The sequence below is a fragment of the Sinocyclocheilus anshuiensis genome, unplaced genomic scaffold (assembly GCF_001515605.1).
Source record: "Sinocyclocheilus anshuiensis isolate Anshui unplaced genomic scaffold, SAMN03320099.WGS_v1.1 scaffold300, whole genome shotgun sequence".
NCBI classification, from domain to species: Eukaryota; Metazoa; Chordata; class Actinopteri; order Cypriniformes; family Cyprinidae; genus Sinocyclocheilus; species Sinocyclocheilus anshuiensis.
In genome coordinates, this window is record NW_015557379.1 from 1983494 (window position 1) to 1994925 (window position 11432).

The 11432-nt window shown below is 35.3% G+C and overlaps 2 protein-coding genes across 3 annotated transcripts in view; one reads left to right on the forward strand and one right to left on the reverse strand.

Annotated features, from left to right (window-relative positions):
* LOC107679183 (CD276 antigen homolog) overlaps positions 1–3600 on the forward strand; it is a 32689-nt gene extending 29089 nt beyond the window's left edge. The window contains exon 4 of the mRNA XM_016474693.1: positions 3290–3600. Coding sequence (XP_016330179.1) covers positions 3290–3402 — 113 coding nt within the window. The 3' untranslated portion in view covers positions 3403–3600. The remainder of the gene's footprint in view (positions 1–3289) is intronic.
* Positions 3601–6572: 2972 nt separating this feature from the next.
* Positions 6573–11432, reverse strand: part of zbtb8os (zinc finger and BTB domain containing 8 opposite strand) — a 9800-nt gene continuing 4940 nt past the window's right edge. The window contains exons 6-7 of one of the 2 annotated variants that reach the window (XM_016474681.1): positions 9843–9879; positions 6573–6840 (exon numbers count right to left, since the gene is read on the reverse strand). In XM_016474681.1, the coding sequence (XP_016330167.1) occupies positions 6754–6840; positions 9843–9879 (124 nt within the window). In that variant the 3' untranslated portion in view covers positions 6573–6753. Of the gene's footprint in view, positions 6841–9842; positions 9880–11432 lie in introns of those variants that run through there. The other variant, XM_016474682.1, reaches the window with a different exon arrangement.

Consider the following 11432-nt stretch of genomic DNA (forward strand, 5'->3'; position numbering starts at 1 on the left):
AATGACCTGCCCAACTCAATCCGAGCAGCTGAGTCCTTAACCATCTTCAAGAATCGGCTAAAAACACATATCTTCCATCTTTATTTGACCCTCTAACTCTAGCACTCTCTATTCTAATTCTATTCTTTCAACAAAAAAAAATCTTGTCCCTTTTAGACTTGCACTCTATTCATTTACTGCTTGTTTTCTTTAAAAAAAACCCTAACACTAGCTTTTCTAATAATAATCTTTTTGTATTCTATCTATTTGTTTTCTTTTTATTTATTATACAATTAACAAAAGCAAAAAAGGCCTCTTTGTAAGTCGCTTTGGATAAAAGCGTCTGCTAAATGACTAAATGTAAATGTAAATAGCACTGAATTTTATTAAAAATAATTTAAGTGACTAACATGAAATTCGTATTTTGAAATGTGAAGATACTTTGAATTGGAAAGTAATCTGAATTCAAGTGTTTGCCCTGTTTTCATTAATGACATGAAGCACTCGGGTCTGGATTATAATAATCCGTAGCAAATAGTGAATAACTGAGTGGCAGGAGCTCATTATAAATCAGTCTGTTTGTCTGCACCAATCCCACAGATGGGAGTCATTATTGGCCTCAGCAGTGTTGATGTAGGGATAAGAGAACAAAGCTCAGTGCTGTGGGCTGCGGCTTGTGGAAGCTGTGGGTGTTTTGCCAGCATGAGGCTGCAGTTCATGTGTGCAGATTTATTTGCTACTTATTTTTTCAGTCTGTGCTAAATTTAGCCTGTCACTATGGTTTCACCCTTTTTGTTTTTCAAAACTGTTTTAATTTTAAGTGTTTTTTTTTTGTTTTGCAGTGAAAAGTTGAAGTGAAACGTGAACATAAGTCTCCGAATATCTGCATTATTGAAAAGCACTTGAGCTGACATGAAGCAACCCCGATGCTCACGTCCTCTAGCACATTTTGAGATGCTCCTTGAAGTGAGAAATCACATTGTACAAAGAGTCACGTGATCAGTGTCAGGCATGAATTTGGTTTGTGACCTCAAAGAACCAGTGCAGTAGGGCTGGGTTTTGACACAAATTTTACGATTCGATTCTCATTCACAAGCTTTCGATTCGATTCAATTCAATATCGATTATTTTGGATATATATATCAGGTACAGTACTTGCCAAATTTTCTCAAGGAAAAAAAATCTCTCAACTAATGCTGTAAAATATACATGAGAGTCAGTTGGTGCTACATTACAATAATATTGAAGGTTAAAATTGACTGATTTGTAAGCTATAGCATAACAACTGTTAAAATTACACAATGAAGTTTTTAAAATAATAAAGTTACAATTACATAATAATATTTCTACTTCAATTTGGGGTTTTTTTTACATAAAAAAATGTAAATAGTGGCTGTCATAAAAAATGATGGATTTATTCAAACATAAATTAAACATTAGAACAGTAAAAATTATAATGAACATGTTATGTGGTGCATATATTTAGCAAAATACCCCTCTCTACAGTTTATTTTTCTGGCTGACTAGTTTATGGTCACCGAATATGTTTTTTTCTGAGGTAAATGTGATGTTACGTGACATTGTTTACAAGTCGTTATATTGACGTCTTTGCGCGGCTGAAACAATGATTGAGCGATTACATGAGACAGGATACAGATTGTAAAGTTGTACTCTTTCTTTTAACTTACCTTCGGATGTTTAGTCATGTTTATTTTGTGTTGAAACTGGTATTAATGTGGAGGAGATGATCAGTTCACGTGCGCCTCGCGCTTCCTCGTCTGTTGATCTGAGGCGCTACAGCGATCTGTCACTCCACATTAAACGGCGCCAAAACGGCATTTATTGTTTGAATACTGCAATACAATGGACATAAATTGAAACCTGAGACTTTGTTTCATATTAAAAGCACCAAAGCACGATGCTTATTGCGATTTATTGGATGGGAAGTGCCCTTCAATGTTCCGTCCATTTTACTGAAAACAGGCTAGACTAATCGATTCTTAGGATTTAAGAATTGACATCGTTCCGTAAAAAAGAGAATCGATTAATATCGAGATATCGATATTTTTTACCCAGCCCTACAGTGCAGTGAATCTCAGTCTTTGTTGTGTGAGTTCTTGAGAGCAGAATCATTCCTTCATTGTCCGATTGCTAACAGGTTCCTCTATTTCACATTACATTCTTTTCCTCTGGGACAAAAAGTATTTTTTTTTTTTTTTAATTCCTAGTTCCCAAACTGGCATCCATTTTAAGAATAAAAGCCACATTGTTCGGAAGATGACACTGCAAGTGATTACCACACAAAAGCCTGTTTGTCAGTTAAACCAGACAATCAGGAGCTTTATCATTGCAGCTGATTCACTGAATGACTTTCGTTAATGTTATTTTTTATTTTTTTTGCTGATTTGTTTACAGGGCGTTTTGCAAGCGCATGTAAATTGCATAAAGTTTGAGGAATCTGTCAGCAAAAAATGCTTTAACATTTTAGATAATTTCCTTCCTTTCTTCCACTGAAAGTGTTTTATGATGCAAAACTTTCTGAAATGTCAAACTGCTCATTAATGTATTCGAGACATTTAAGTGTAGATCCATATTCTATGGTCATAATACAAAATGAGCTGGGATATGATACATATAATTGTTCAGCAAGGATGCATAAATTGATCAAAAGTGACCGTAAAACATGTTAGATAAGATATCAATTTAAAATATGATGTTGTTCTTTTGAACTTATTATTCGTCAAAGAATCCAAAAAAAAAAGTCATAGTTCCCACAAAAAAATAAGCAGCACAACTGTTTTAACGTTGATAATAATCAGAAATGTTACTTGAGCATCGAATCAGCATATTAGAAGGATTTCTGAAGGATCATGTGACACTGAAGACTGGAGTAATGGTGCTGGAAATGGCATCACATGAATAATTTACGTTTTAGTATACATTCAAATAGAAAACATGTATTTTAAGTTGTAAAAAATATTTCACAATATTAATGTTTTTACTGTGTCAAATAAATCCAGCCTTTAGTGAGCATAATAGACTCCTTTCAAAAAAAAAAAAACCTTACCCACCCCAAACATTTGAACAGTAGTGTATGAGATTTAAAAATGAGGCATCAAATGTTATTTAAAAATGAAAAGAAATTAAAACTGGATTCATCAGTTCACATAATTCCAAACAAAAAAATAATTTGACATAGAAAATGTTGAATATTATTGAATATCCTGTTTAAAATGTGTGTACAAACGGTGTTAATGTGTATGGAGTCACCTGTCAGTTATGTGTTCCTCTCGTCTGTCTTTTCTTTTAGATGGGAACACGAGCTCCAGTAAACCAGTCGTGGTTCTGTCTGTGTTGTGTTTTTTCCTCCTGTGCTCGACGGGTCTGCTGCTAGGGTTATACTGTCATGACAGAAGCAAATGACCATACTGGACTCATGCAGATGAAGATTGACATGAATTGCTGGAAATGACATGCCTGTGCTGAGCACCAACTACTACTGCTATTCCAATAGTGCCTCCAACATTATTTTTGGGCTTGTATTTTTATATTTAAATTAATACTGCTGCTCTACTAGACTTTATGTAATCCAGATTTTGGAGAGAAGCACAAGAAATCATTAAAGGGGTCATATGATGCTGCTAAAAAGAACATTATTTTGTGTATTTGGTTAATCCTTTAAATTAAAACGTACTTACAGGCTGTAAGTCAGAACTGCCGGCATTTTAGTCTAACGTTACTCTCCCAGGATCAGTAAACAGTCCTCCATAAAATGTGCCGGCGATCCACAGCACTAAGTTGATGTATTTCCTCAGCGACCAGCACAGATCAGCTCTAGGCATGACGAAGCAGATATCGTCCTCTTTTGGAAGACCAAACAAAGTAGTTTCGCTTTCACAACGAAACACACAACGTCTTCACGACATGGCGGCGGTGGCAACAATACTACAGCGAGAATAAAAGTTACGCCTTCTTTCTTTGCGTGAACATTTGGGTGGCGTTATGCAAATCTTCCCACATAGTGATGTAGACATGTGGGGGCGTGTTAGAACGAGCCATTTTAGGTAGGTGTGGCTGACTCTTAACTTTTATAAAGAATATCTCTTTGGATTTGAGACTTTAGTCTTTGCAACTTTACAGATCTTCTTTATGCACCAAGAGCTTGTAACACTCCAAAGAGAAAGGAAAAATTGAAATCGCATCATATGACCCCTTTAAAGTTGAAGTGTGTGATTTTTGTTGAATTTCAATCATTTTTTTCACTTGCTGTCCTAATTTCTTCACGAGCAACTACCCTGAGTTAATTTCAGACTTTTTAGAGCAGAATGAGAATACTATAATTAGAATGTTTTACAAAAAAAAAAATCATATTTTGCCAAATTCATGGCTATACTTTTGAATAGCCGTTTATGGAAAAAGATGTTTTTGGAAACCTAAAAGTGACAGCAACAGTAACATGACCATGCTAACCAGCATAACAACACTAGCATGAATTTAAGGCAGGACTATCAATCTTTTTTAGTCTGTTTGGCCCCACAGAAATGACACGCTTCAGCTTTAAAAGTGGCAGCTCATTGAAGACTGTGTCAAACGTTTTTGAACAGTAAGAGGTTTTTAAAAGAAGCCTCTTATGCTCAACAACCCTGCATTTATTGGATCCAAAATACAGCAAAATCAGTAATATTGTGAAATATTTTTACTATTTAAAATAATGCTTTCTATTTGAATAGATTTTAAAATGTAATTTATTCCTGTGATTCATTACTCCAGTTTTCAGTGTCACATGATCCTTCAGATATCATTCTAATATTATGATTTGCTGCTCAAGAAAAATTTTGTTGTTATTATTATTATTATTAGCAATGGAAAGAGATGAATAGAAAGAGCCAAAGATCAGCATTTATCTGAAATAAAAAGCTTTTGTAACATTATACACTATACCATTCAAAAGCTTGGGGTCAGTATTATTATTTTTCTATTCATCAAAGAAACCTGAAAAATTCTACTCTGCTGTTTTCAAGATAATAATAATGTTTTTTTGAGCAGCAAATCAGAACATTAGAATGATTTTTTTAAGGATCAGGGGCCTCATTTAAAAAAACGTTTCGCAGAAACCATCCTAAAATTATCTTACGATCAAAACAACCCAACCGTTGGGTAAAAACAACCCAACCGCTGGGTCAAAACAACCCAACCGCTGGGTCAAAACAACCCAACCGCTGGGTCAAAACAACCCAATAGCTGGGTCAAAACAACCCAACCGTTGGGTCAAAACAACCCAATAGCTGGGTTTGTCCCTTTTTAACCCAGCATTTTTTAGAGTGTATGAATCGCAAATGATCTTGAACTTGCGCGCAAATTAATGTTTTCAGCTCTCTGCCTTGTAAACGACTCCTAATTAATGTCATTAAAGATCACCAGTCATCATCCAAAACCTTTCATTTAGAACAGCGAGCTGCAAGAACAGCTTACATTTCCAAAAACCTGCAGTACTCCATCGAGAAAAAGTGTGTATGTCTGCTCAGACCCTGATGTGACGCTAAGCACTTTTCCACGTCAAAGCCAGTTTTTACAAATATGAGCGTTGGCGTGGATTTAAGCGCACGCACACTCTAAGATCAAATCTGTGCATACGCACGCTTTATAAATGAGGCCCCATGTGACACTGAAGACTGGCGTAATGATGCTAAAAATTCAGCTTTGAAATCACAGGATTAAATTACATTTTAAAATAAATTCAAATAGAAAGCAGTTATTTAAAGTAGTAAAATATTTCACAATATTACTGCTTTTGCTGTATTTTAAATTATTTAAAATCTTACTGTTCAAAATCTTTTAACTAGTAGTGTATTTTAAAATATTCAAGACAAACATCTCATTGTATACCTGCTGATTTTGAAGGTTTTTATTATGCACAGCCTTGCTGGAGAAGTTTACTTTCACTGTAGCATCAATACTAACAAGATAAAATGAGATGTATTTTATTTTATTTTTTCAATTATTGACTTTAGTACAAAACATGAGCTTTACAAGTGTTCCTTTTTATATGTTTTTATTAAAACATTTTAAATTATCTTTAACAATAATAATCTTTAGACCTAAACCAAACAAGGTATTTTTCAGGTCATGAGTGTTTCTTTATGATATTTGTTTGTAATTACAAAATTAAATATTATTAAAGTGCCCCTATTATGGGTTATGAAAGGTTCATATTTTGGTTTTGGGAGTCCCCAACAACAGATTGACATACATGCAAGGTCAAAAAACACTTTCATTGTCTTATATGCATTTATTTTTTACCTTACTTGATCAACGACTCCCTCAACGATTCATTTTTCGAAAAGAGCAACAAGTGGGCGGTCAATATGCTAATGTTTCATGTTGACGTCAACATGAAACGGCTTGGGATTCGTTTAAAAAACCGCTCGTTTCAATGATTCAGAGTTGACTCTTTCTTTTGAGAGACAATAACTTTATACACGGTGCACTTTCAGATTTAAAACTTTGCAGGATGTTTTCATTCACTTAGAGCTGTGTTACACACTGCATGAAAGGTCATTTAAAAAAAATCCATAATAGGGGCACTTTAATTTCATTATTAATAATGAAAATCAGACCAAAAAAAGTATTTCAGCCATGTAATCCACAAAACATTTCATAGTTTACAGAAAAGAAACCTCTCAGATGTGTATTCCAACAAGAAGGTACAATCTTTTAAAATCACGTCAATTAACATGAGGCTTTAAATTAACTTGTAACTTGTATTTTTGTTTTTTAAATATCGATGATGACAAAGATATCTGGTTTCTCCGTGTCATGTACTTGCATAGCAGAGTAGGTGATTGCTTTCACTTCTGTTCCCTGTAAAACAGAAAAATAAAAGCATTAAAATCTTTGCAGTCTGATGCCTGTTTAAATTAAAGTGTGTGTAATTTATGCACCAAAGGGAATCAATTAACATCTCGTGAAGCAAAACACTGGGACTGGGAGTCTGTAATAAATCCACAATTGAGACATTTATAGCTTTATACCATTGCTTCCAGATGCAATACGAGTCCTCTATCCATAATATTGCTTTCCCCGGTGAAAAAGTCACCTTGTCTGAATCAGGAGAGAAATATGCACAGAGCAAGCACTGTTTAACAGCACCGCTAAACAAATATGTTGGTGCATTTTGATGTGAGACAACAGCAGGATGGACCTTCTTTTACTAGAGGAAGCATTATTTATTATAGACTGGTATTTTGGCCAGAAGTGACGGCGTAAAGTTAAATCATGGGTGTGTTTCTTACAAACACCCAACTTTTCACTTCACAAGATATTAACTGATGGACTGGTGTGGATTACTTGTGGATTATTGTGATGTTTTTATCAGCTGTTTGGACTCTCATTCTGACGGCACCCATTCACTGTAGAGGATCTATTGGTGAGCAAGCGATGTAATGCTAAATTTCTCGAAATCTGTTCAGAAGAATAGAAACTCACCTACATCTTAGGCCCCGTCCACACGGAGACGCGTTTAGCTGTATACGAATACATTTTGTATCGTATAGGCGTTTCGTCCACACGGATCCAGCGTTTTGGGAGAGTGAAACCTATATTTTTTGAAACCAGGTCCCAGAGTGGATAAATCTGAAAACGCCGCCCTTGCGTTTTCGTGTGGACAGCGAATCCGTATATTTTCTGAAGCGATGACATCATCAGCCCACATCTCACCCAGTCAGACACCGCTACGTCACGTAACAGCAACAAAAACATGAACAAACACTAAACTATTGTATTTTTATTAAAGGGGTCATATGATGCTATTTTAAAGATCATTATTTTGTGTATTTGGTGTAACAGAATATGTTGACATGCTTTAATGTTCAAAAAACACATTATTTTTCAAATACTGTACATTATTGTAGGTCCTCTATGCCCCGCCTCTCTCAAACGCGTCGTTTTCAACAAAGCCCCCTCCTTTGACAAGCGCAGTCTGCTCTGTGTGGACGCAGATATTTCTTGAGACGAGGGGGAAAAAAAGATTCGATAGGGTAAGCTCTGGCTTCGTGTGGACATAGCCTTAGATGACCTGAGGTATGAGTAAATGTTCTGCAAATTTTCATTTTTGGGTTTAAGCAGGCCGGGCCATACATAACAGCGTTCCAGTGTTATGAATCTGGGGCAGGGCTATGTGTTTGCTTAAATATTGGTCGTTTTATTCACCACTGATTCCTATCACATGTTTACTTGCTCTGGATAAAGGGATCTGCTCAGATTAATAAATTAAGCATGTGTTCACAAACACTTTCAAATACGTGATAATGTGGAGCACCTGTAACAACAAACAGTAATCTGCAGTGGAATAGTTAGAATGATTCATATGAGCTTTATTATATGTGAAAACGATTGCACTGAAAGAGTTTAATATTCCAGTAACAATATTTATATACATTTGGAGAGATAAGTCAGACCAGCAACAAACAACACTGTGAAAACATCCTGAAACTATGAGAAACCTCTGTCCTTGGCTATCTACAAAAATGAAACCGTGCATCATGAGTTTAACATTAGTCTGGACGCACACCATAATTTTAAGATTACTTGGATTGTGCTACATGGGAAAGGAATTACGGAGGGATGTGTTCCCCAGACGAATATTCAAGGATTTTAAAAGACTATAACATGAGGTAATATTCACAGTATGATCATAAAATTTAGGAAACACTGTATAACCGTATTTATGTCACATATAATATACACAAGCTAGTATGAACATTTTTAACTACTTGAATGAGGAAAAGCAGAAATCTTAAGATTTGAAGGAATTTAATCCGACATTAATCGCATCATAAATGTAACAAATCATGCAAAAATTTTATTTTTGTCCATACATATGCACTACAAACCGATTTCTCTCATTCATTTGTATATCATCGAACCATCTCTTCCCAATTATATTGTCAATTTTTGTACTCTAATTCAATGCTGCAGAAATAAAAACCAAATGATCAATGAAATGTTCAATCATACATTGCGACTGTGGTCATATTTACTCTAGGTTTACCTAGAAGAGAGTGATTAGGTGCTCTTCATCTATGTTTTCTATTTTCAATGCAAATACTTGAACACAATCTGGGTTTCAGCACCTTTTCTCATTCTATTAGTAGAGGGCGCTATGATTGCGAAATCCTAATAACTTAACTTTACTACTGATATAATTGAATAAGATTGAAGTTTAAATGCTGCATGTTTTTGGTGAAAGTGTGAACTTACTAAAATGAAATGGACAAATGTGATTGTGATGTTTTTATCAGCTGTTTGGACTCTCATTCTGAGTCTGACGGCACCCATTCACTGCAGAGGATCCATTGGTGAGTAAGTCATATAATGCTACATTTCACCAAATCTGTTCCCATGAAGAAACAAATGCATTTACATCTTGGATAGCCAAGTACCTCACCTTCAGCATTATAATTATTTCACCCGCGCTGGACAGAGACTGAGACAGTGACGCTGCATGTCGTGCCAAACCTCTCATGGCAGCGTCATCAGCTTGAGATGGGTTTTTTGAGATCGGCCTTTTTAGAGACCGCCGATCAATCATCTGAAAGCGATTATCGGACGATAGTGATCGGTAGCCGATCAATCGGAGCACAACTTCTGTTGTGGTTGCTCTCAGAATAAATAACATTCAACGCATAAAATCCCCCATGGATTTCCATAATGGTTTATAGGTCTGGCAAAGAGATGTGCTACTGTTCAACTAGATGTGATTCAGCAAAGTGAAATGAGTTATGTGTAAAGCAAATAAGCCACAGATGTGTTTAAATACAGAGTACAGTTCTGGTGGTCTCCGCCACTGACAGATGGGTACGTACCTGCGGATGCTTATTTATGTTGAACTCTTCACCCCACCTACAAAAAAAAAAAAGAAAAAAAGAATGACTGTAATCTGAAAGAAACATGTGCAACAGTCACACAACATGAAGGAATCGTACATACAGAATCATTTGAAAACCAGAGGGAGGCCCCTTCCTGAATTTCTCAAAATGCTTCTGTTCAATTTAAATGCATATTTATTTAAAGGGATAGTTCACCCAAAAATAAAAATACTGTCATCATTTACTCACTCTCACCTGTATGAATGTATTTCTTCTGCTGAACACAGAACAAGATGTTTTGAAGAATGTGGGTAATCAAACAGTTGGTCCCCAATGACGTCCATAGCAACTCTTAAAATAAACATTCCAAAAGGGAATGTGTTCATTTCACAGTGATGCTATATAAAAAAAAAAAAACATTTTGGTTCCCCAAAGAACCTTTCACTGAACAGTTTTTAAAAGTACACTGAAGCTTTAGTGCAATGGAAAGGGTCCATAGATCTTAAAGGTTCTTCATGGAACCAAAGATGATAATAAAGAACCTCAATTTTTTAAAGTGTATGATAAAAAAAATACTATGGAAGTCAATGGGGACCAGAAACTGTTTGGTTATCTACATTCTTCAAAATATCTTCTTACATATTCACCAGAAGAAAGAAATTCCTACAGGTCTGGACTGACATGAGGCTATCCCTTTAACATTTATTTTAGGCAAACGTAATTGATATTTGTAGTTCTCGAAAGCCAGACTGTGAAAACCCCTAATTGCAGACTGTTTAAACATTACAAAACATGTCAGCTGGAAAAGCCAGACTCTTGTCAGGAATGTGGGGCCTCTTTCTGAGCAGAGGAAAGCAAGCAGTGAACATTTATTTTAAGCCATGTTGGACAAATAACCGGAAGAGTCACAATGAAAGTCTTATGAAATGCCTCCCCCCTTTTTTTTTCTAAAAACACAGAACTGAAAGTTGACCCTGAATATGATGGCAGTCATTTTATTTGAGCTATTTCTCAGTCAGGGCCTATATTTTTGCTGCATTTTCTAATGCATGAATACGTAAAGCATAACTGGTAAAGCAAAACTGGTTTCATAGTATCTGAACCAATAGGGTTTAACACAGTTATAGACTACAGACTACACCAAATGATGGCTGGAAGCTGTTGGTAGATGCTGTAAAGACACCAATATAGAGCCAAAGAATAACAAACCTAAACTGCTTGATTGTTATACTGTTGATAAATATCAGCTATATTATCACCCAGCAATATATAAAAATATAACTATGTTTATAACTTATGTCTAACTTTATTCGCATACATACAGTATACTCGCATATAGGACAATATACACTATATAGCAAATCTCAAATGTTTCATTGCTTGTACTGTCGCAGACTGTATGACTATGTCAAACTATGTCAAACGCCCAGCTATAAGGCATGAAGATATTAAGAAATTCTAAACGTTAACATTAAAATTTTATTTTAAAAAATATTTTTCCATTGACTGACAGCCAGTCAAAAGTATTGGTGTATTCTGGAAAAATTATTTATTTTGTAAAGCGCATATAAAGGCCAAATATTTATA